The 25,980-nt window shown below is 42.9% G+C and overlaps 2 protein-coding genes across 8 annotated transcripts in view; one reads left to right on the forward strand and one right to left on the reverse strand.

Moving 5' to 3' along the window:
* Nucleotides 1-3,448: 3,448 nt before the first annotated feature.
* Nucleotides 3,449-8,777, forward strand: foxr1 (forkhead box R1). 4 transcript variants are annotated; one of them, XM_061750023.1, is made up of 9 exons: nucleotides 3,453-3,624; nucleotides 4,115-4,207; nucleotides 6,204-6,418; nucleotides 6,587-6,649; nucleotides 6,759-6,886; nucleotides 7,430-7,448; nucleotides 7,522-7,754; nucleotides 7,853-7,896; nucleotides 8,091-8,777. In XM_061750023.1, the coding sequence occupies exons 1-7, from the start codon at nucleotides 3,504-3,506 to the stop codon at nucleotides 7,552-7,554; spliced, it is 672 nt and encodes a 223-aa protein (XP_061606007.1). In that variant the 5' UTR covers nucleotides 3,453-3,503; the 3' UTR covers nucleotides 7,555-7,754; nucleotides 7,853-7,896; nucleotides 8,091-8,777. The 4 variants fall into 4 exon arrangements, with proteins under 4 accessions (XP_061605987.1, XP_061605997.1, XP_061606007.1 ...); XM_061750003.1 differs by lacking the exon at nucleotides 7,430-7,448 and having other exon boundaries at nucleotides 3,449-3,624; nucleotides 6,587-6,643; nucleotides 7,522-7,896; XM_061750013.1 differs by lacking the exon at nucleotides 7,430-7,448 and having other exon boundaries at nucleotides 3,449-3,624; nucleotides 6,276-6,418; nucleotides 7,522-7,896.
* The window catches only part of LOC133466352 (uncharacterized), a 32,769-nt gene continuing 15,120 nt past the window's right edge, over nucleotides 8,332-25,980 (reverse strand). For 3 of the 4 annotated variants that reach the window (XM_061749974.1, XM_061749965.1, XM_061749956.1), the window contains one exon: nucleotides 8,332-24,771. In XM_061749974.1, the coding sequence (XP_061605958.1) occupies nucleotides 22,452-24,755 (2,304 nt within the window). In that variant the 5' untranslated portion in view covers nucleotides 24,756-24,771 and the 3' untranslated portion in view covers nucleotides 8,332-22,451. The remainder of the gene's footprint in view (nucleotides 24,772-25,980) is intronic. The other variant, XM_061749983.1, reaches the window with a different exon arrangement.

A 25,980-nucleotide genomic window follows, 5' to 3' on the forward strand; every position in this document is an offset into this window, starting at 1 on the left:
GCGACTAAGTCCCAGAGGTGAGTATCCGCTGACAAATGGAAGTGAATTGACACCGTCTTGCATGCACAATAACCTTCAGAAGTGACCTGTAATTGCTGTGCCTGCCCTACGGGGGCTGAGGAAGCCACCCCATCTAGCCGGGAGGCGAGGTTAGGCCCAGGAGCCCACCAGAGACTGAACCAGTGGACGGGATACCACTGAGGCACCGCAAAATCGGCCACTCTGAAGAGGCTGCAGGGGCCCAAAGCAACCCCCCAGCCAACCACCACCACTCCACCCTAGGAGAGCGAGACAGCCCCCACCCACACACTGTGCCCGCCAATGTAGCCAGTCCCCACCCAGCCTGAGCGCGATACACTGTCCCCCACTTGGTGGAAAGGAGAGCGCATAGGGCCGCCCAACAGGGGAACGATAAGGGGGGCACCCAGGAGAGCAGCCACGGGGCATGAGAGGGGAGCCCCCGCCCCGAGCAACCATCCAGCCTGAGGGGCCTGGCCCCAGGAGTACCGCCATGAGCCTAGTAGAAACCCACCTCCCCCCTTTTATTATTGGCCTTACCCCGTGCATAAGTGACCCGTGAATGGTGTAGTGCATTAAGAAGAAGAAGAAGAAGATTCACTTTTCATTGTCATGCATGCATGCACATGAAATTTGTTCTCTGCATTTAAGCCATCACAGTGAACACATACACATGTTAGTGGAACACACTGGAGCAGGGGGCAGCTGAAGCGCCCGGGGAGCATTTCGGGGTATCGGTGTCTTGCTCAAGGACACCACAGCCGTGAGTCGGGGGGGATGTTGGTGGATGGTCCGGTCGGGGGTCTTGAACCTAGGTCCCCCACGGTGGCAGGCGATGAGCTTAACCAATGTGTTAAAAGACCCGGGGAGCAGGCAGGGCGGAGGAGCAAAGCGTCTAGACCGGGAACCAGCACCGACGTACTAAATCGTGGTCTGACGCCTGCATCCCCCCTACCCCACACCAGCCCCCCAAGAAACCCTGAGTATGTGTGTGTGCCCCAATGTGGTTAGTGAACAAATATTTACAGTGAATGGTGTGGGTGTGTGCTAAGTGAGTGGTTAAGAGGCATGGCTCCTGCAGGGTGGGCCAACAACAGGGAGAGAGGACCGTCACACCCAGCCCAGCAGTACCACCCCCCTGGAGAGGAGTTCCGACTCAGTTACCACTGTAACTGACTGTGAATTTTACCTGCTCACGAGCTCAAGCCTGACCTTTTACTTTTTTGCAAACACAACTTGTCTTTTTCTCCGCAATCCCATTGATATTGAGGCACAACTAAATATAAAATGGTATGCTGGTATTCCCAAACTAATTTCTGATCAAAACCTATTGCTTTTCATACTCAGTCATCACAACTGATTTTTATTGACATCGGTGCAAATTTTGTGCAATGTCCGCCGGTGAGAAAAGTCACCGTTGCAGTGAAACGGCCATTATGGTGGAAGAAAAATAGTTCCACAGGATTGCAAGTGATTGATGTAGAAACCATTTATCTTAACATTCATTCATTCATTCATTTTCCATACCGCTTATCCTCACTCGGGTCACGGGCGTGCTCAAGGTCCCAGCTATCTTTGGGCTCGAGGTTGGGTACTCCCTGAACTGGTCGCCAGCCAATCGCAGTTATCTCAACATATTTTGTTTTATTAAATCATGACCCGATGAGCATTTATCAAGAGTCACAAATATTTTTGCATGAAGTCGATTGTCCTAAAAATGGGATTGATTGTAGTTCAGGGTGTACCCCGCCTCTCGTCCAAAGATAGCTGGGATAGGCTCCAGCATGCCTGCGCCCCTAATGAGGATAAGCGGTACAGAAAGTGGATGGATGGAAATAAAAGAGAGATTCTTTTGACCTCATTTACAAATGACCTGGCCCATCTGTCCATTAAAAGGAGTATCTGCAACATTTGCACAATCAACATTGTCCCAGACTATCGCACTACTCGTCACTTTAAACCGCATACACTCCTTGAAGTCTCGGCGCCCTTTGCACAATGGTCATCGCACCGGACTATCCATTTTCTGAGCCGCTTCTCCTCACGCGGGTCGCGGGCGTGCTGGAGCCTATCCCAGCTGTCATCGGGCAGGAGGCGGGGTACACCCTGAAATGGTTGCCAGCCAATCGCAGGGCACATAGAAACAAACAACCATCCGCACTCACAGTCATGCCTACGGGCAATTTAGAGTGACCAATTAATGCATGTTTTTGGGATGTGGGAGGAAACCGGAGTACCCGGAGAAAAGCCACGCAGGCACGGGGAGAACATGCAAACTCCACACAGGCGGGGCCGGGGATTGAACCCGGGTCCTCAGAACTGTGAGGCTGACGCTCTAACCAGTCGGCCACCGTGCCGCCTGCACCGGAATATTGCAATATTAGTCATTCGAACTGCTTTAAGTGCTAGAGGACTGCATCATTTGCACAATTGTCAAAACATTTTTTTTTTTAAATGTACCGGCATTACCAGATAACTAGCAACCCTTTACTGCTCAGTGACTGTTTTTTTTTTTTTTTTTTTTTGGTCAATGTCTTTCTGTCTCAAAGTGTTCTCTGTTGTCGTAAAAGAGCGGCTCCAACGACCGGAGACAAATTCCTTGTGTGTTTTTTGGACATACTTGGCAAATAAAGAGGATTGTGATTCTGATTCTGAAAAAATCCAATGTATGTCTTAAACACAAAAAGTTTTCTCCCCCAATGCAGTCTGGGTGTCTTTTTGGCTTCCAGATGTGCACTCCGGTTTCCTCCTACATCCCAAAAACATGCCTGGTAGGTTAATTGACAACTCTAACTTGCCCCTAGGTGTGAGTGCGAATGGTTGTTTGTTTATATGTGCCCTGCGATTGGATGGCAACCAGTTCAGGGTGTACCCCGCCTCCTGCCCGATGATAGCTGGGATGGGCTCCAGCAAGCCCGCGACCCTAGTGAGGAGAAGCGGCACAGAAAATGGATGGATGGATATTTCCATATTACTAAACACTTCATTAGCACCTCAAATTTCAAGGGGGATAGTAACCCTAACCCTAACCATGGTGAATCAACATGTCGGGGCTCCATCCAATGTCTTTTGGTTGTGGCCATGAATGAGCTTAGCTCAAGGTAGCGCACTTAGACTTGATTGAACTAATTCAGATCAACTTGTCTGGACCTGAATGATCTCAGTTTTTGAGTTCAGGGTTAAAATATGAACAATGCCTTGTTGAACAAACATCTGTATCACTTTTTTTTTCTTCGGCGAGGGGGGGGGGGGGTGTTGTTGCAGCTCAATTTTTTTTGTCTTTTATGTTCAGAAATTACCTTTCAGAAATTATTGTACACAAAGCTGTGGAGCAAATAGTGCTGAAGGTGTTTCCGAAGGTTAAACTCTTTCTTGGTTTAATTAAGTGCAATGAGCTCCAGCTGCAGCAGCATGCATTGGCCTCCAGCTTTGTCTGAATAAAAGGGTCCAAAAGCAGAAGGGATCCTTCTTTTCGAGGTCTTGACATGACGTTAAAGCTTCAAACACAAGCCCGACTCTTTGACCTGCACTGCTCTGTAGGTTTGACAGACTGGGACATGGACAAGGAGCTGAAACTGGTTACAACTACTGACCAGTTTTGCCATGGTGAATATTTAAATCCCTCTTTGGTTTAAACTTAGCACAAACATTACCTCACTATCAAAATTAGTTAATGAATAAGTGTGTAATTTGTTTTGACTTGTGTTGATGTGCTGTTACTCTTGTTCTCACAATGAATGTCGATGTTAAATGCAACCAACTGTTGTTGAATGGGATTTTTGGCATTAAATTTCTACCAAATTCTTAGGTCCAATCTGGGTAAAAATCATTTTGACATTTTTAATTTTCCACTTGATCCAGGCATTTATTTAAATGTTCCGCTCATTATGAGAGGGATTTTTTTTTTTTTTTTTTTTTTGTATGGTAAATATTTTTTTGTCCTCAGTGTGTGGATTCTAACAAAAAATGGATGGAGTAGATTAAAGTCCAGAATAAACTAAATTGGCTCAAGAAAAGTTTCACTGACACCACTTCCCCCACCACCAAAAGTTCATAACGGGCAATGTAAAAGCTATGTGTCTGTTTTCCCCTCAAGATGATAAACTTGGTGATCCATATGTGGCACAGAGGTCTTTGGCAATAGCCTGCAGAAGAAAAGATGAGTTTGTTTGGTATGACAAAACATCAGGCGAGTAATGGTTTTGTTTTGTTTTTTCTTCTCTCCTTTTCCAAGTAAGTGAAACTTAATTTCTGATCTTTTACTATTTTGCAGACTGAGTTGAAATCAGGACAAATATGTGGGTGTGCGTCTGCGTGTGGGTGTGGGTGTGTGGGCGCGCGCGTGTGTACTTGTGTGCACGCGCGTGCGTATGTACGTATGTGTGTACATTTGTTCCTGCTATCTTTTCTAAACAGACTGGGACATGGACAGCTAAGCTAAGCTAAGCTCATTCATGGCCACAACCAAAAGACATTGGATGGAGCCCCGACATGTTGATTCACCATGGTTAGGGTTAGGGTTACTATCCCCCTTGAAATTTGAGGTGCTAATGAAGTGTTTAGTACAACCCCAATTCCAATGAAGTTGGAGATTGTGTTAAACAAATAAAAAGAGAATACAATGATTTGCAAATTATGTTCAACCTATATTTAATTGAATAACTTAGAATTTGATGGCTGCAACATGTTCCAAAAAAGCTGGGACAGGGTCATGTTTACCACTGTTAAATCACCTTTTCTTTTTACAACATTAAATAAATATTTGGGAAATAAGGACACTAATTGTTAAAGCTTTGTAGGTGGAATTCTTTCCCAGGTCTGGACTGTTGGCAGGCCTGTCTAGTACCTGCACTCTTTTACTACTAAGCCACGCTGTTATAACGTGTGCAGAATGTGGTTTGGCATGGTCTTCCTGAAATAAGCAGGGGTCTCCATGAAAAGGATGTTGCTTGGATGGCAGCATATGTTTCTCCAAAACAGCATTAATGGTGCCTTCACAGATGTGTAAATTACCCATGCCATTGGCACGAACACCGCCCCATACCATCACAGATGCTGGCTTTTGAACTTTTTGCTGTCCATAGGTCCGGATGGTTCTTTTCCTCTTTGATCCGGAGGACACAACGTCCACAATTTCGAAAAACAATTTGAAATGTGTACTTGTCGGACCACAGAACACTTTTCCACTATGCATCATTCCACTTAGATGCGCTCGGGCCAGAGAAGCCGGCGGCGTTTCTGTGTGTTTCTGATTAACAGCTTTTGCTTTCCATAGTTTCAAGTTGCACTTACGAATGTAGCGCCAAACTGTATTTACTGACATTGGTTTTCTGAAGTGTTCCTGAGCCCATGTGGTGCTATCCTTTACACATTGATGTTTTTGATGCAGTGCAGCCTGAGGGATCGAAGTTCACAGGCATTCAATGTTGGTTTTCAGCCTTGCCGCTTGCATGCAGTGACTTCTCCAGCTTCTCTGAACCTTTTGATGATGAAATCCCTAAATTTTTTTGCAATTGCACATTGAGGAACATTGTCCTTAAACTGTTCGACTATTTTCTCATGCACTTGTTCACAAAGAGGTGAACCTCACCCCATCTTTGCTTGTGAATGACTGAGCAATTCCGGAAAGCTCCTTTTCTATCCAATCATGGCACCCACCTGTTCCCAATAAGCCTGTTCACCTGTGGGATGTTCCAAACAGGTGTTTGATGAGCATTCCTCAACTTTCTCAGTCTTTTTTGCCACCTGTCCAAGCTTTTTTGGAACATGTTGCAGCTATAAAATTCCAAGTCAATAATTATTTGCTAAAAACAATGGTTTATCAGTTTGAATATTAAATATATTGTCTTTGTAGTGTTTTAAATTAAATATAGGTTGAACATGATTTGCAAATCATTGCATTGTTTTTGTTTAACACAACGGCCCAACTTCATTGGAATTGGGGTTGTAGTTGTAAGTTAACCTGTGATGTTTTGCTTTTCACATAAGTGCAAGTGATGGAGTAAAACACAACAGATTATAGAAAAAGAACTTTGTCCCTACACTGGGTCTGTATTTGCACTTAAATCAATGGTTTGTTTTTCCCCTTACCAACTGTGCACTTGTCATAGGGTGTTCTGGGCTAATGTGTACTATTTTTCAATCTGATATGAAATGAAAATACTGGCTGTTTTTCCTTTTGTCAGACACCTTTGTGAAGCCAAACCTGTGGCTCCTTGTCAATCCTAACATTGCTTGTCCGCTCCTCTCTGGAGAAGCTGCAGTAGATTGTCGGAATCTCCAAGAACTTGCAGAGGAAGTCCAAAAGCCACTGACTCAGTGTTCACAAGCCACAAAATGTCACAGGTTTTCTCCCCAGGGGGAAAGTGTGCATGTTCTCTCCTCATCCACCGACTACATGGTATATAACCGTACATAATGTTTTTTTTTTTTAATGAAATGTCCAGTGCATCATATTTAGGCTGTAATATGACTTGACAAAAAGATTTACTTGCAGAAGAGACAAATGATCAGATCACAAACAGAATCAAATTGATGCAAACTGTTTTACATTTTGTCTCTGACAAAGGATGACGGCAGCTCCTGCCAGACTACACACTGCAGACGCAAGGGGAGAAACACAAAAGTATGGGTGAGGAGACACTATCCTAATGCATGACAGATCTTTGCGAAATGGTATGGTCTTAAAAAAAAAAAAAAAAAAAAGTATCAAGAAATCCTTAGCATCTGTTTGTTTCCAGGACAATGAACTCTTGAAGCCAGGATGTTGGCCTCGTCCTCCTGTAAATTATTGCATCCTCATTGCTCTGGCACTTAAAAGCAGCCATAATGGGAGCCTCAGAGTGCAGCAGATTTACAACTTCACCAGGTCAGAAAATGACAGTGGCAAAGCCGGTACAAGATGAAAGGTTTTGTTGTCATATTCAACCACAATTGACATACACTGCAAACATAAGCACCATTTTTAATACATGGAATTGATATCCTTTGTAATTAATGGAGAGTGTGTTTTCAGTTGCTCCTTGTTTTTAGGTTTTGTCTTCAGTAAGTGAAATGCACTGTCTTGGAGCTCAAGCCATTGAAGAATATTGAATTGCTTTGCCTTTCCCCTTACCTCTGCTGTGGGGGGAATAAACAAAACTAACTACTGGATGATCATAGATTGCTTTTCATCCCCGAGTGGGGAATTAACAGGAGTAGTTGTGTACTGTCAATCTTTTAAAATGACGTACAAATGACTGGTAAACTTTCTGCAGAACAGTAAGTTTTGAGACTGACCAAGATGCACCACATTGTGGTGGAATTGCAGAATTTGGAGTGACTACAATGGATTCTGAATTTGTATTTACCATTGTCTGAATTTCATTGTGTGCCTTTTTTTTAATTTTTATTTCTTTATTTTTTTTAACAGCACACTTTATGAAAATGAGGTAAATATCAACCTTTTTATTTGAAGGATTGTTACACTGCAGCCTGATCGTACTCCTTTCTGTTCTTCCGCAGAGAACACTTCCCTTTCTTTCAGACTGCTCCTGATGGCTGGAAGAACACAATTCGACATAACCTGTGCTTCAACAGTAGCTTCCGTAAAACTTGCAACCAAATGCGCAGAGATGGAAAAAGGAAGTCCTGCTTTTGGCACCTGACTCGAGATGGCCAACGCCGACTGAAGGATGAGATCTGCATGTTGTCGGGAGAATCTTTAAAGCAGTTGGAGAGGAGCATGTCCTGTCCAGGTGAATGTGATCAAACTACAGTATGTAAAAGATTTGGACTGGCAAAACAACTTGGACAGCGTGAAGATGTGATTATCAATTTGCGTTTCTTATTGCAGATATTATTGCAAAACTACTTGGAATGTGATTGCAATTAACAAAGGTATGAGAGTGAACAGATGCAAAAAAGCATTATGATTTGTGGTGTTCATATTAATTTCAAATCAGTTTCACAATTTCAGTTAAAATCTGAAAATTACATTTAACTGTCTGCAGGCATCATTTTTCTGGGTGAATAATATTCTGCTTGTAAATTTACCTGGAAATGCATGCAAATTTGTATTCATTTTTCTTCAGTGCTTCATACAGAAAGTAAGCATGTGACACACATGGGAACAGAGGACAAGTGATGCAACTCTGAGAGGTTTTGAAGGAATCTGGTGCCCTTGAGCAAGGTGGTCAACAGCACTGAAGTTTTTGTTTTGTACATATCCTACTGTCACTCACGTTCCTTACCACAGGTTGTGGCCCGAAACGGGGGCATGAAACATTTAGCGCTTGGCCACAGAGAAATACTTTTTAAATAGTCCTCTTCGGGTTCTCCAATCTCCGAACCTTTATGCCACCTTTCCTTAACCGTTGGACTATGTCACGGGATCAAGGAGAGATGGAAAGGTGCCCCCTTTCGAACATAGGAAAGAATAGCGCTGTTTCAAAGGAATTCGGCTCCACTTTTCCTGACGTTATCGCATGATGGAGAGTATTGCTGAAGTCTATAACTTGCAGACTTTACCTGAACAATATTTACATCATAGTAAAAACATCTTTTATAATTGACATTCTAGCCATGAAATATATTTCAACAGTTAAATATATAGGGATGGTAAAATTAAGTCAAACAATATATTAGGACACTTCAAAAGCCATTAAAACCTTGGATATACAGTATGTGCTCTTAGTTTTGTAATACGATCTCGCCACTGATTGTATGTCACCCCCCCCCCGGGGATTGTGTTCTCAATAAAGAAAAAGTCTCAAGCTTGATTTTCCTGTCCTTTTTCTCACTTGAGGTTTTATCCCTTGTTTCTGTAGTTCATGTTTTGCTTTTACAGGTGTTGTTGTGGCTATATTAGTTGTGCAATTGAGGTAAATTATATTTTCACATTGCTATTCACTGCATATATTCTTGAAGCATGTTTGTTTGTACTGTTCTGTACTATTTGTTTTAAGTCTGTCTCTAGCGTGACACTCAAGGGTCTTCGTGAAGTCTGTAACCTTGCCGGTGGTCTGGGGGGTATTCCAGCAAGCAGGGTCAAAATTTTTAATTGACTTCACCTTAGCTAAAACAACTGGGATCATTCCGGTCCAGAACAGCTGATCTGAATTAGTACAAGTCTTTAGGGGACACCTGTGCCTCATTGCAACAGGGTAAAAAGAAAACAAATGTCACTAACTGTCAGACCTGCAGCAAGTCATTTCTGATCACACCTGTGCTAAATGATGTCACTTAAAGCCACGCCTCACGTCTATAACATGTGACTTTATGTCTGACCACGCCCCATCAGCCATGCCCACTCCCCTGGAAAGGTTTAACACCTATGCATATTTCCTAGGTCACAACCCCGGCTTGCTTGGGTATATTGTATCGTTTGGGGTCTCTCTCAAAATAAAATGCTCAAGTGTGTAATGGTAAGAGGTTGTACCTGGTTTTATAGACCTTGTTAGGTACGTAACATTCCAGAGATGAAGTTGAGTTTTATTTTCTATTCCATCTTCCTTGCAAACCTGTTTTACCATGAATATTGGAGTTTCTTTTGAATTGCAGAAGTGTGTATTGGTAACAGGTTGTACCAGGTTCTATAAATGCCTTGTTAGGTGTTGTATGTAAATCTTTACATTCCAGAGATTGTTTTTTTATTTTTTATTTTTAAATTTATTTCCCCCTCCTTGCAAATACTTGTTTGAGCCCATTGCGTCTGAAAAATTCCAGATCAATGTGCATTTATTTCCATGTAATGACTCCGCCCCCCTTACCTGGTGCCTTACTTGGCAGTTACTTACATGGGGTTGTACTTACTTCAATAATTAGATTGTGGAATTGTGGAGCATAAATGTTTACATTTCCAAGATAAATTTATCTTTTGTGAGTAGTCTGACAACAAAAAAAACAATCTCGGAGGGTTTGCTTATGACATTTTCAAATAAAAAAAATAAAACTTTTTTTTTTTTTTTTTTTTCTCCCCCCCTCTCCCCAATCTACATTCAGAGGATTGTCCCGAAGGCATGTCCAGACATATTCTTGACATGAAAATATAGGTCCGATGGTACTGAAGATGTTTGAATTTTGTGAACAGGATATATGTGGTTCAAAAGACCTTTCCATAGTCTTGTGCATCAACAATTGCATATGGGCAGAATGCAGCAACCTGTTTTCAAGAACGCCACGTGTTGGCAATGTCTAAGCAATTCATGCTTGATACTGATTTTCCACACACTTAACATTCTCACATGCCCTTTCACAGATTCAACCTTTAAAAAAAAAAAAAAAAGGAAACAGTTGGAAATATAATTTCAGGAAAGAGAGAAAATGCGGTACGGAAAATGGGTGGGAGTTTGAAACAGTTTATCAAAAAACTATGGCCTTATTTCGCTTCAACTATTAGCAGTGCTAAACTGTAGGCCACTCAACTAATGTGAGAGTTTGCCCATACAAAATATTTGTTGATCTGGTTCTTTGCTGAAGTGCCTTATATAATAGAAAAATTCAGTTCGTTAGTTTCCAATTTTGAATGAGCAACAGCTGTGGAAATATGCCCAAGTAAGAGTGAGAAGGTAAAGGAAAAGCAGGCAGTGTGTGTGTGTGTGTGTGTCTACATTTAGAGTGGAGAGAAAGTGCTAGGGAGTAGGAAAAGGTGGAAGAGATGGAGGTGATATGGGTCGATGGACTTTAAAATATCAGAAAATTATTGCTACATGAAGAATTGTAATGCTGAAGGGATTCCCACATGACCCTAAACTCCGGCCTCCTGCACCTGAGGCACTAAGGGAGTCCTGACCGGCTCTCCATTTAAAGGGTTAAAGCTCCTCGTTATCCCTGTGTATTACACAGTGGACCGTAAACGGCGACGGAGCTCGCTCGAGCCGGTGTCGAAAGAGATTCCCTCACAGCCCCTCATGAAGCGTCGGTCCCGCTTAAGTTAGCCAACACCTCGACAGAGTACCTTAGCAAATGTCAAGTGAAACTCTAACCACATTTCTTTAAAGCTGCTCTCTCTCTCTCACGATCTTTTGTACATGGTACTGACCTAGGAAAATTAGATGGTCTGGATACAACAGTCAGGACCTGTTATTTAAATTATAGCCAAAACAACCTTTCAAAATGGGAGTAAAATAGTCACAGGCAATGTTGGCAAAGTGTTATGTCTGCTAACATGGTTAACACTATGCCCATCATTCTTAAAGTAATAGGAAAGGAAATTTGATTGATCAGGTCGAGCATTCCTCCGAGCTTCTTTTCCAAAATTTGTGTTGAGATTAGCCGTGGGTTTAGAAGTGAGACGTCAAGGGCTCAGTCCCTGGGGTTGTTGCAAAACTCCTCTATTTTGATCTTGCCTATTCTCTGTCAAAGGTTCTTCAAACTGTCTTTTCAAAAGCTACCTCTTTAATCATTCTGCATCTTACACAAAGATAGATATGAGACTAAGCTGCTGGACCTCAGTTGCTGACCGACGGGCAAGCAAGAGCACTAAAAGCAATAGTTTTTGGGCTTATATAGAATAGCCATACCAGGGGCTTTAGGTCAACCCTCCTGGGTTTACTCTGGTGAATAAGAGCACTACAGAGCCATCCAGGGCCGGCTCACTCACATGTCCTTAAAAGGTAATATTAACAATGCTTAAAAACAATAGGTTCATTTCCATTTTCTGCCTTTAAAAGGTAACAACAGTAACGCTCAAAAACCGAAGTTAGGCTACAGCTCTCATACAATGGGAATAGAGTTTACGCAATGGTAATTTCCCGAAGTGGACTGAAACGTCTCGCCAGCTACGTTTTACTTTACTTTACCCTGTTGTTCATTTCCAGTCTTCAGTATTTGTCCTGTGTTGTCATGTAGACAAAACGTGATTAAGCTTAGCTCCATTTAGCGAACATTATATTACCAAACCCTCTATGTCAAGCATGGCTCCATCTAGTGGACATTATGTTAACTAATCCTCTGTGTCACTTTAGTGCCAAGGGTAGCTCTCACCTGATCAATCATGTAACAGTGTATGTGTACACAAAACATTCTTCATTAAATCACCAATCATCATCAACATCATCAAGCATCATTAAAAACACAAAATGTATTCAGTAAATAACATTTCATTGCGACTACCACTTATACAATGAAAGGTCCTATTACATCTATCTCACATAACACAGTGTGGGCACCAATGATTGTGGGTTCCTAACACTTAGTTACCAAAATATATGTAATAAGCTGTTACAGGTTATATATGTTTGCTAATGTGCACTGAGCAAGCAAATGAGTATAACTGGATTGGCTTTTCTGTGTAGAAAAATTTACATGACCTTTTAACCTCTACTTTGGCTCCATCTTGTGGACAATTTGTGGTTGCATATGATTGGTTGACCTTTATTTATGGCTTCCTCTGGTGGACTTTTGTAGTATCTTTTTTTCTGGCACCATCTGGTGGACAGTTGTAATATCCGTGGTTAATTGCAATCATAGTTTCCTGAACATGTATCCGATCAACAATTTAGGTATATTTTGTGCCATCAATCATACACATAATTCATTACATTATTCCCAATTTAGGCATCCATCCATCCATCCATTTTCTACTGCTTATCCGAGATCAGGTCACGGGGGCAGTAGCTTTAGCAGGATGCCCGGACTTCCCTCTCCCCAGCCACTTCATCCAGCTCTTCCGGGGCGATCCCGAGGCGTTCACAGGCCAGCCGAGAGACGTAGTCTCTCCAGCGTGTCCTGGGTCGTCTCTGGGGTGTCCTCCAGGTGGGACGTGCCCGGAACAACTCACCAGGGAAGCGTCCGGGAGGCGTCCGAATCAGATGCCCCAGTCACCTCATCTGACTCCTCTCAATGTGGAGGAGCAGCGGTTCTACTCTGAGCTCCTCCCGGATGACCAAGCTTCTCACCCTATCTCTAAAGGAGAGCCCGGACACCATGCAGAGGAAACTCATTTCGGCCGCATGTATCCGGGATCTTGTTCTTTCGGTCACGACCCACAGCTTCTGACCATAGGTTAGGGTAGGAACGTAGATCAACCGGTAAATTGAGAGCTTCGGCTTTCGGCTTAGCTCCTTCTTTACCACAACGTACCGATACAAAGTCCGCATCACTGCAGATGCTGCACTGATCCGCCTGTCGACCCAACAGCGACAGGCGATGGAACGTCACTACAGACACGGGCTTATGAAACACAGTCTGTACTGGACTTGGCTGGAAGTTAATATTTTAAGAACTTTACATGAACGCCACGAGTGACTGTATTGCTGCAAACTTGAATGTCTGATGTCGAATTTGTTGTCAACTGAACCAGATGAAATGTTTCACTTCACACCACACAAATTCCACATTGAAAATAGTGGTGTTCTCAACAACGACATAACATTTGAAACATTCGTTACAGGTATTAAAGAGGATGAGCGTGGGACAATACAAAGCGGGAAAATTGTCTCGTTATCTTAAATCCATCCATCCTTCCATCCCTTCATTTTCTGAGCCGCTTCTCCTCACTAGGGTCGCAGGCATGCTGGAGGCTATCCCAGCTATCATCGGGCAGGAGGCGGGGTACACCCTGAACTGGTTGCCAGCCAATCGCAGGGCACATAGAAACAAACAACCATTCGCACTCACATTCACACCTACGGACAATTTAGAGTTTTCAATTAACCTACCATGAATGCAGCCCTATGGGGGGCACAAGTCAGTGCAAACTGTAGACCGGTCCCAAGCCCGGATAAATGCAGAGGGTTGCGTCAGGAAGGGCATCCGGCTTAAAACCTTGCCAAACAAATATGAGCGTTCATCCAAAGAATTCCATACCGGATCGGTTGTGGCCCGGGTTAACGACGTCCGCCACCGGACGATGAAGAAGTGATGGGTAAGTACGGCATCCAGGAAAGGAACTTCGAGGGACAGATGGTGGTAGACTTTGCAACAAGGATGCAAATGGATGTAGTGAACACTTCTTTCCAGAAGAGGCACAAACATAGGGTGACCTACAAGAGCGGAGGTAGAAGCACGCAGGTGGATTGCATCTTGTGCAGACGATGTAATCTGAAGGAGGTTACCGACTCTAAGGTCGTGGTAGGGGAGAGTGTGGCTAGACAGCATAGGATGGTGGTGTGTAAGATAACCCTGGTGGTGGGGAGGAAGTTTAGGAAGACAAAGGCTGAGAAGAGAACTGTGTGGTGGAAGCTGAGACAGGACGAGTGTTGTGCAGCTTTTCGGGAAGAGGTGAGATATGCTCTCGGTGGACAGGAGGAGCTTCCAGAAGACTGGACCACTGAAGCCAAGGTGATCAGAGAGGCAGGCAGGAGAGTACTTGGTGTATCTTCTGGCAGGAAAGGAGAGAAGGAGACTTGGTGGTGGAACCTCACAGTACAGGAAATCATACAAGGAAAAATAAATCATACAAGGAAAAAGAAGACTGTCCCACTAAGAAGAAGTGGGACACTGAGAGGACCGAGGAGAGGCGAAAGGAATACATTGAGATGCGACACAGGGCAGAGGTAGTGGTGGCAAAGGCCAAACAAGAGGCATATGATGACATGTATGCCTGGTTGGACACTAAAGAAGGAGAAAAGGATCTATACTGGCTGGCCAGACAGAGGGATAGAGATGGGAAGGATGTGCTGCAGGTTAGGGTGATTAAGGATAGAGATGGAAATATGTTGACTGGTGCCAGCAGTGTGCTAGCTAGATGGAAAGAATACTTTGAGGAGTTGATGAATGAGTAAAATGAGAGAGAAGGGAGAGTAGAAGAGGCAAGTGTGGTGGACCAGGAAGTGGCAATGATTAATTAGTAAGGGGGAAGTTAGAAAGGCATTAAAGAGGATGAAAAATGGAAAGGCAGTTGGTCCTTTGGACATTCCTGTGGAGGTATGGAAGCATCTAGGAGAGGTGGCTGTGGAGTTTTTGACCAGACCAACTATAGAGGAATAAAGTTGATGAGCCACACAATGAAGTTATGGGAAAGAGTAGTGGAGGCTAGATTCAGGACACAAGTGAGTATTTGCGAGCAACAGTATGGTTTCATGCCTAGAAAGAGTACCACAGATGCATTATTTGTCTTGAGGATGTTGATGGAAAAGTACAGAGAAGGTCAGAAGGAGCTACATTGTGTCTTTGTAGATCTAGAGAAAGCCTATGACAGAGTACCCAGAGAGGAACTGTGGTACTGCATGCGGAAGTCTGTAGTGGCAGAGAAGTATGTTAGAATCATACAGGACATGTACGAGGGCAGCAGAACAGCGGTGAGGTGTGCTGTAGGTGTGACAGACGAATTTAAGGTGGACGTGGGATTGGATCGGGGATCAGCCCTGAGACCCTTCCTTTTTGCAGTGGTGATGGATAGGCTAACAGATGAGGTTAGACTGGAATTCCCGTGGACCATGATCTTTGCAGATGACATTGTGATCTGCAGTGAAAGCAGGGAGCAGCTGGAGGAACAGTTAGAAAGATGGAGGCATGCACTGGAAAGAAGAGGAATGAAGATTAGCTGAAGTAAAACAGAATATGTGTGCATTAATGAGAGGGGTGGTGAGGGAAGAGTGAGGCTACAGGGAGAAGAGATAGCAAGGGTGGAGGACTTTAAATACTTGGGGTCAACCGTCCAGAGCAATGGTGAGTGTGGTCAGCAAGTGAAGAAACAGGTCCAAGCAGGTTGGAATGGGTGGAAGAAGGTGTCAGTTGTTTTATGTGACAGAAGAGTTTCTGCTAAGATGAAGGGCAAAGTTTATAAAACAGTGGTGAGGCCAGCCATGATGTACGGATTAGAGACAGTGGCACTGAAGAGACTACAGGAAGCAGAGCTGGAGGTGGCGCAAATGAAGAGGTTGAGGTTCGCTCTTCGAGTGACCAGGTTGGATCAAATTAGAAATGAGCTCATCAGAGGGACAGCCAAGGTTCGATGTTTTGGAGACAAAGTTAGAGAGAGCAGACTTAAATGGTTTGGACACGTCCAGAGGAGAAATAGTGAGTATATTGGTAGAAGGATGATGAGGATGGAGCTGCCAGGTAATAGAGCTAGAGGAAGACTAAAGAGAAGGTTGATGGATGTCGTGAGGGAAGACATGATGGCAGTTAGTGTCTAATTCCCAACTTTTTCTTTTCCCAAATTATGGAAGTAAATTATGTAAGCTTTTTACACTACAGTGGTAAGCGAGTAATTGGCTGTGGGTGAATGAAAAACACAGCTCAAAATGGTGGCGCATTGGTTCCATTGGATCACATACCTCAAAAGGGCGACCCTGAAAGTCAGGGCATAAGGACACATTTCTGGTGCGGCTACAGCAATTACAGGACACTTCTGTCAGTCTTTGTGCATGTAAAACGGTATCAATTCACTTGCATGTATCCGTAGGCACACACCCCTTACTGCAACAAATAACTTATGAATATGCAAATCGCTTGTGTATCCCCGTCACTTATACTCTTGTCCTGTACACTTTTATAAGTTACATAATTGAAGCCACCACACTTCAGTTGTACAGCCGGGTTCACGACCCTGGTCCTGCATGCTTCTTCTCCTATCCTTGTCCCTTTCTATCTTTTCCTGTCCTTCCCTCACAGGGTGTAGCACTACAGCCCCATGCAACACTCATATTTAACGTTTCATTGTTGTAGATAGTGTAATGATTTACTTCACTCATCTACTTGCTTACACTTACTTCACTTTGCTCTGTTAAACTGATCAAGTCTAAATCCCCGGCGCCGCCTGTGTGGAGTTTGCATATTCTCCCTGTGCCTGCGTGGGTTTGTTAATTGAAGACTCTAAATTGTCCGTAGATGTGAACGTGAGTGCAAACGGTTGTTTGTCTCTATGTGCCCTGCGATTGGCTGGCGGCCAGTTCAGGGTGTATCCCGCCTCTCGCCCGAAGTCAGCTGAGATAGGCGCCGGCACACCCTAGTGACCCTAGTGAGGAAAAATGGTTCAGAAAACAGATGGATGGATTATAAGTGGACCCCAGGAACTAATGGGGATGTTGGCAGCGGCTGCTGCTTGAGACACTGATTGATATTTTCACCAAAATACTGCAACACCAAAAATAGTCATTATCAAAAGCAATTTAGCATATAATCGCCACCAATCGCTAAAATTTCAATCTTCCAGTGATTTTGAGTTTACAGTGATTTTGAGTAAACCACAAACAATGGCGGCCTGTGCTCGAGTCATGTCATTTTTCGGGTCACACTGAGAGCAAGCGCATCGTCAGATTTACTTAAAACTTCACAGTAAACAAGAATAATAATAGTGAGTCACCTCTATTTTGTATTCTATTGTTTCCCAATTCTATAAATGTGTGATTTTCGATGCCGAAAACACTTTTTGCAGTCAGATTTGCGCAGTAACAACCACCCGGAACATTTTCATCTTTGTCAAAACTTCAAATAAACACGACCGTAACATCGTTGAAAACTCACCCCATAAGAATCTGAAAACTATTCTTCTAGACCTCATTGCCTCCGATCATATAAGGGGTCCGTTGGCGTTCTTTTCGTCGTTGTCGTTCGGCAATCACTTTCACTTTTGTCTCTCTGCTATGCTGGTCTTGGTTGTCATTTTATTTCGTTTATTTTGGGGATGCTGAAAATTGTCAAGCCAGGTTACACACTCACATCCTCTTTCAGGTTTGTCACCGTATGCAACATTCATCAATGTGGAAGGAAGGACATATTACAGTTGGCATAGAATCCATTTCAAGCAAATGAAAAAAGCAGTTGTCCAGTCTAAGATGACTTTAATTAATGTGGTTTTCTTTTTGTCACCCGGTTTCACAAGAGCGTATTTTGTTCCATTATGGATGGATGGATAACTTAACAGTTTTATCTACTGTTTATGTTAGGGTAATGTTCAAATAACGGAAATGTTTACATTCAATATAGAGCCTTAAATGTTCTTAGAGGTACCAGAAGATATATAATGGAAACACATTCACTAGGTTTGTCTTTCAGGACACTACCTAATTGGAACTATGGATCATCTTCCACTTTTATTGAATTGTAATTACAAACTAAATACAGTGTTTAAAAAGTGCAGGAAATAAAAAGCCGTGGAATTCAAATGTATGCATTCTTTGTCAGCACTACAGAGTGAACAGAGTAATAATAATAAATGAGACTCTAGATAGCTTATTGGGTTAAAGAAGCCTCAAAGAAATTCCATATGATTAAGATCATTTTCATTTTAAGACTGTGGGAGACATTCAAGAGTCAAAACCTTTACAACCACTCTATGCGTACTCTTGCAGAACACACAGCAGAAATGACCCCTTAAACTGTGAAATCGAACACTAATATATAGTGGTAACACATTTTCTTCTATCACTTGCTTTTTCTTTCATAGTCTGCATACAGAAGACCCAACTAGCATGACATCATCATTATTAACTTAAAAATTCCAACCTTAGCTCAGTATTATTACTGTTTGTATAATTACAGGCCCACATTAAACAGCCATGCTGTCATTTGATTCACAGTTCCATTCTAAACATTTACATTGCACAGCTCATTAGATCGGCGGCACGGTGACAGACTTGTTAGCACATGTGCCTCACAGCTCTGAGGTCCGGGGTTCAAATCCCGACCCTGCCTGTGTGGAGTTTGCATGTTCACCCCTTGCCTGCGTGTGTTTTCTCCGGGTACTCCGGTTTCCTCCCACATCCCAAAAACATGCGTGGTAGGTTGATTGAACTCTAAGTTGCCCGTTGGCGTGAATGTGAGTACGAATGGTTGTTTGTTTATCTGTGCCCTGCGATTGGCTGGCAACCAGTTCAGAATGTACCCCGCCTCTTGCCCGAAGATGGGTGGGATAGGCTCCAGCACTCCCGCGACCCTAGTGAGGATAAGCGGTACAGAAAATGAAATGGAGATCATTCGATCACCATACTGTATCTCCACTTTGGTTTTCCTGACTTGGTTGATTCTCCAAACATCGACTGACATACGAATTTCCCTCCATGCCTGATTTACAGTAACTCTCTATCCAATAATCATTAAAAAATGCATCGTCTATGTTGAGTTAGGTTTTTTAAATCCATATTTAGTCCTGTGGTTTAGAACTCACCATTTAACACCTATAAATACAAAGATGTAGCAAGGCAAATGATATAGTCTTATTCTCTACAGTACAACTGTAATCGACTCTGGCTCTGAATCTGTGATCAAATTAAAAGGGTTCCTCTGATTTACATCTGTAAGATGCACATGATGCATATTCACAGTAAACACGCTGCCCCCAACTATTTCCACCATTAAGACCATGTTTTTAAAAAATGCAAATGCATGATGAGTGACCAGTACTTAAGGAAGGTTTGATCAATATTGCATTTTTTTTCCCCCACTTAATTTTGCTTCTTAATTTGGCTTAACTGAACACATTTGTGTATACTTGGATTAGTGTTCTCTCACAGGGGTTTTTCCTCTCATCTCCAATGATTGAATGACTAATCAATCAACCGCAAACACATGTGTCCAAGTTACATTTCTTTTAAGTCGGTCCAAATCCTCTGCTATTCTGTTAAAGTCCTTGCGAATCTCCTCCTGAGTTTTTCCGTTTTAGGAGTACCCTTTCAAACACTGTTGATATTTTTGTCAATGGCTTCTCTGCTGCCTCTTTTATTTTTTTAGCATCAAATTGATGCTAAAAATTGATCAAATTGGTACTGTACCAAAACTGGTAGGAGACTGACAAAGGACGGAACCTCTGCCTGGTTGTCTTTGGAGCCTTTTGCCTTTTCAGAATCTTTTTTGGTGGTGTTGATCTGGTGCATGATTCGTTTTTTAGTGGAGAACATCTGAAACAGAAGAGTATCCCACATCTTTAGTGCTCTGGGACATTCTTTGTTCTTGACCATATCTTGATTATCACATTGGTCTGCTGACAACTTCTCCTTAAAATCACTATCTGACTTTTAGTTGTCACAGGACTCATCTTGAAATTTGGCCTGTGGTTCTGGAAAGGCAGGTTCCTCTGGTTCAACCACCATGTGTTTCTTGGGCTGTGTCCATCCACTGATTTTAGTCTTAAGGCCATTTGGGTTTTGGGCTGCCTTAGGCTCAGTGGATAAAAGAGAGGTTTCTTGTCTAACTGTTTTTTTTTCCTAGCAATTGAAGATGCAGTTGATGTCGCTGACTTCATGGAGGGTTGGACTGCTGGTCTCGGCATCATTCCTGGTGTGTCCCTCATCTTGAAAACACCCTTGTCTTTGAGTCCAGTGATTTGCTGAGATAGGAGTGACATTCCTTTGTATGGGGATGGAGTTGAGACTGACACTGACGCCTGAGGCAGAGAGGCAGGAGTGGCAGAATCAATCACAGCAGCTCCGACTATGGATAATTTCATGTCAGTATCTGTTGTTGGATGTGCAGGGGAAATGTTGTCAATTGGCTGCTCTGTCAAATGCTGATCCTGACTGGCAGAAAGATTCGCCTGGAATGGATTGTGCAAGCTTACAACAGAATGTTTTCTTTCTACAGTGGCAGATGAAGGGCTGATTTCAGCCTGCTTAGAAGGATGTGTGTTTGGAGTGGGTTTGCCAGTCAAATGATAGAGCGATGTTTTGGTTTCCATATTTAACTCTAGCTTAGTTTTAATGTTTTTTGATTGGGAATCTGGTTTAATACAAACCTGAGCAGTGCTACAAATTGTGTTTAGATTCATTTTCTCATTTTGCACAAGTACTGTGGAGGGGACATTGTTCACAGGAGCATGATGGGACTGGCGAAAAATCTAATTAAATTCCTGTGTTGGTTTATTACAAAATCTTGATTCTTGCAAGCAACAAGGAGGCTCGTGGGCCAATCAAAAATTTGGGCTCAGTGGGGCAGGGACCGATTGAGTTATTGTAGTGAACAAGTGAATAGTCATAGCATTTTGCGTATTTTCAGTACTATTTGAAATGTTTTTAATATTTACATAATGAATGTCAGTATCCACAGCTTTACTGGCTTCTTTGGCAAAGTGCTTCATTTGTTCCACTCTTGTATGAATGGCTGTCAAATTCACAGAAGTTTGAACTTGTTCATCAGACAATGCGTTTTGACTATTCAGTATGTTTGCAGGAACATAGTTATTCAAATTAAAGACACTTTTAACAGGATTTTGAATTATAGTCTCCTCAAGTGGTGTGAAAAGTGGTCTATTTTCAGTATTTTCAGCTATTGCATTGATAACAGGCTTTGTTGCAGATGGTCTTCTTAGATGAGGACTTTTTTGAGTCACACGTGTCATTGTACGGCTTGACATCACATTCAGCTTCATGTGGGGTGTAGTACATAATGGTTTACCACCCACCACTGGGTCTGTTGAAGTAACCTCGGTGACAGGTAGATTGCTTCCAAAGTTACATTTGTTTTGAGTTCATCGTTTCCGGAACACCTTTATCTTTTAGGCTGTTGTTAAGATCATCGAATTCCACAGGGGAAACCATGTTTGTTATGTCACTGTTATGTCACTTGCTGAAAGACGGTGATCCTGCAAATTGTGTGTTGGATTGTTTACCTATACTGTCAAGAATGTTGAGCAGTGTGTTTCCATTTGAAAGCTTAGAGGTATTTTGGGTATCAGTAAATTTAGCTTTTTAATTTCTTGCCATTACAGATATGCCGGGAAAAGATTCCCCAGGTAATTTTTCAGCCACAGAACCAAAGCTATTGGTTGGCAGCCAAGGCACATTTGGTTGGCATGCTTGGCCTTTCGTATTTGCTTTGCTCATGTCTCTACTATTTTCAGCACCATTTTGTATTGTTAGAGATGCTAGTGGTCTATATGTTGAGGCCTAGCTGGGGTTAACATTGCCACTTGCTTCATGGCTAACTTTACCTTGCAATCTGGAGTCTGGAACTCCATTGATACTTGTTTTGTGAAGATTTATAGTTTCTATATTTTGTTGTTGGTCTCTGCAAAGGGGATTTGGTTGTAATCATTGGTATTTCAGGGAGCTTGGTATCTAGCATAGGGTTATTGGTTGACAAAGTATTTACAGTGCTAGGAGATGTTTTCGAAACAAAACCGTCTCTGAGGAAACACATTTTGTGGCCTACTGTATCACCGAGTTTGTGGTTGTGTGCACAACATAAAGAAGGAGTTATAGGCTCATGTTGAATCACTGATTCTGTAGTAGTGATAATTGGGTTTTTAAATTCAGTTTCAAATTGCCAGCCACTGTTTGCTTTTTCAGAGATATTGTTAGTAGTGGCCACGGCAGAGGGCAAAATGTCATCAATGTCAACATTACTCTGTAGAATAAATTCTGGACTGGCTTTTAATTTTTGTTTAAACTCTCCTCCTTGTCTGTGTAAGGCTTTGTTTTCCATTTTGACAAAAGGCTTGGTTTTTGGTCAGTTATTTAGATTATTGGCTGATAATGAGGCAACACCACTCAAACTTTTGCCAAGCTTCTGCTTGGAATTTATGAGATTAAGTTCTTCAAAAGTAGTCTGATTCTGAAATTGGGTATTTCTTGTCATCTTTTGCACATTTCTCTACATCTATCACTTTTAGAATACACTGTGTTTCTGTATTTGAATCTTGCTTTACCAGTTTTGGTCATTGAATCAGAGAAACTATTGCTATTGTTTAGGGATGGGGTCATTTTTAAAGCTCTCTCTCTGGGAAACATTGTCACAGTCTGTGTGTATACCTCACCTGCTTTAGGAATTGGAATTGGAACCTCAGAGTATGAGGCCTTTCGTGTAGATACATCGCTTGTAGACTGACAAATATGTTTCTGTACCACGCCAAAGGGAAGCTCAGGTCTTATTTTTTTCAAACTAGATGTTTCAAATGAAGGTATTTCCAAATGCTGAGTTTTGACTTCATGACTTTTCTCAAATACATCTTTCTTATTTTTGACAGTCCGTTCTGCTTGAAGTTTTGCATCCTTTGACGTTGAAACGAGTTTCACAGTGTTTGGAGTATCACTCTCCAATGCTGGCAGCTTTTGGTGTCCATTACTTTGTTTTGTTGAATCCAATTTTGAGAAAAAAACATCATCCTCTAATTGTACCTTGGTCAAAGAGGTCAGCTCTATTCTGCGGGGTACAAGGCTTTGATATGATTTTATAGTCTGAATCCCACCATTAGCAGCATACTGAAGTGGAGTAAGTCCATGATATGTTGATTGTGCTTTTGCTTTGGAGGTGGCTAATGATATTTGATTCTCCAGTAGTGATGACAAAGACTTGCGCGCCTCGACAACTGGACAATGATAGGTGGGCAAAAGGTAGCTCAAACTTGTGGGTCCTTTTGGATAAATCAATCCTGTAGGAGTCTTTGGTGCGGTGCAGAGAAATGATGGGACTTTGGGCAAATGTGCAGCTTCTCTTTCTGAAATTTGGTCTGTTTTCAGGTTTGGGATGGAATCTATAAGGGCAGCGTCAGGCATAGCAACATTTGATGTCAAAGTCTCTTGAGAAATGAGAGCGTCAGTGGGAAAGCTTAAATTCAGAGTATTCGTACAGGTATTTTGAACAACAATCCCTCTGTAACTGGTATTTTGCCTTTTGTTATAAATGTCATTAAGATTCTGCTGTACTTCATTTTTAGCAGCATACACTTTACGACCAAGAGACTCTGTGGAAATTGAGGGAGCAAATCCATTTTGGCAGGACTTCAAAGCTGTACTTGTTACAGATAATAGAGGATCAGTTTTATATGTTTTGCAAGAGCGAGTGGATACTCTTGACTGTGTGCAAGAGGCAGCCTTGTGTTTTCCACATAAGAGTTTGGGCACAGCTGGTTTCAGATCTTTTGTTTCCTCTGCAGCTTTCCCCCCCATGTATGTAACTACTAATGACTCTTCTTTGTAGGTTGGGTTTACTGTTGTGAGGTCTTGATTGGAAGGAGGCTTAGTGATCTCATTAATTGTTGCTTTTGATGTATACATCAAATTTTCGGGGCCATCACACCTAGTTTCTTGGGATAACTGCCTTACAAAGTTACCACTACTGATAGGTCTGGGGGTCCAAGATATTGATGTATGGAGTAGAGTACGCTTTTTTGAAATAGTGTTTGTCTCTATATGGTTATGCCTAAAATGGTCTTTTTCTGTGTTTGCAATTGATAACAGCACTGGAACAGGAGGCAGATCTGCAACTTGAGAAGGTGTTAGGTCTGGACCATAGTTAAGGATGGCTGAGGATTGTGTCATGTTATGAGTTGATATTTTAGGATTGGGCTCTGACACAGTGACAGGATGGACTGTTATGACTGACGTAAGGGAATTTGGTAATACTGAATCGAAACCAGCTTGAAGTGAGTATAGTGGAACCTGCTTCATTCTTGGTACGGGGGTTGAATTTATAGGTGGCATCATGCCAGGAGTCAATTCATCAAATAAGAATGTGGAGCATTCATATAGTGGTGCCACCTGCTCTTCAGAAGTCCTTATCTGTCTTTTGTAGGTCGGTGGCAGAACATTGTCAATTTGTTTGTAGTAGCTGCTTTCAAGGTGAGGAAATGCAGATGCTGATTGATCCAAAGAGTCCAGTGGGAAAGTGGAACACAAGGATTCCACAGTGCAGACTGAATCAGGTGTCTTTGGTGGGCTAGAAAGGTCACTGTGCTCGAGATCTGTGCTGGCTTCATTGACAGGTGATAAGCAGGAACGAAATGGGATGGGTGTCTGAGAAAGACTAACTTTTTTCTTGACTCTCTTCATCTTTAGTTTCTGAAGTCTCACATTGTCTTTGGCAGGTTTTGGCAGTAACGGTGGAGGATATCGCTGGGAAAGACCAGACTCAAACCTGTCGTTTACTTCCATCAGCATATCAGCATATCAAGTCCTGGAAAAGATACAGTACATATATGAACCAACGGGCCTTGTTTTACATACACAACTTTAAACTATAATATTCAGAGCAGAAATGTCTGTTCTGTGTCGCCTGCAGTACAGAAATAGAAAAATTTGAATAAATGGTTATTTTAATAGGCGGCACGGTGGACGACTGGTTAGAGCGTCTGCCTCACAGTATCCGCCTGTGTGGAGTTTGCATGTTCTCCCCATGCCTGCGTGGGATTTCTCTGGGCACTCCGGTTTCCTCCCACATCACAAAAACATGCGTGCTCGGTTAATTGACAACTCTAAATTGCCCCTCGGTGTGAATGTGAGTGCGAATGGTTGTTTGTTTGTATGTGCCCTGCGATTGGCTGGCAACCAGTTCAGGGTGTACCCCGCCACCTGCCCGATGACAGCTGGGATAGGCTCCACGCTCGCGACCCTTGTGATGATAAGCGGCTCAGAAAATGGATGGATGGATGGGTTATTTTAAGTTAAAGTCCATCCATCCATTTTCTACCGCTCATCCGAGGTCGGGTCGCGGGGGCAGTAGCTTTAGCAGGGACGCCGAGACTTCCCTCTCCTCAGCCACTTCATCCAGCTCTTCCGGGGGGATGCCGAGGCGTTCCCAGGCCAGCCGAAAGACATAGTCTCTCTAGCGTGACCTGGGTCGTGCCCGGGGTTTCCTCCTGGTGGGACGTGCACGGAACACCTCACCATGGAGGCGTCCAGGTGGCATCCGAATCTGATGCCCCAGCCACCTCATCTGGCTCCTCTCGATGTGGAGGAGCAGCGGCTCTACTCTGAGATCCTCCCGGATGACCGAGCTTTTCACCCTATCACCCTAAGGGAGAGCCCGGACACCCTGCAGAGGAAACTCATTTCGGCCGGTTGTATCCGGGATCTTGTTCTTTCGGTCACGACCCACAGCTCGTGACCATAGGTGAGGGTAGGAACGTAGATCGACCGGTAAATTGAGAGCTTCGCCTTTCGGCTTAGCTCCTTATTTTCCACAACGGACCGATACAAAGTCTGCATCACTGCAGACGCTGCACCGATCCTTTCTTCCCTCACTCGTGAACAAAACCCCAAGATACTTGAACTCCTACACTCGAGGCAGGATCTCATCCCCGACCTGGAGAGGGCACGCCACCCTTTTCCGACTGAGGACCATGGTCTCAGATTTGGAGGTGCTGATTCTCTTCCCAGCCGCTTC

Source organism: Phyllopteryx taeniolatus, chromosome 2 (genome assembly GCF_024500385.1).
Source record: "Phyllopteryx taeniolatus isolate TA_2022b chromosome 2, UOR_Ptae_1.2, whole genome shotgun sequence".
In the NCBI taxonomy this organism is placed as follows: Eukaryota; Metazoa; Chordata; class Actinopteri; order Syngnathiformes; family Syngnathidae; genus Phyllopteryx; species Phyllopteryx taeniolatus.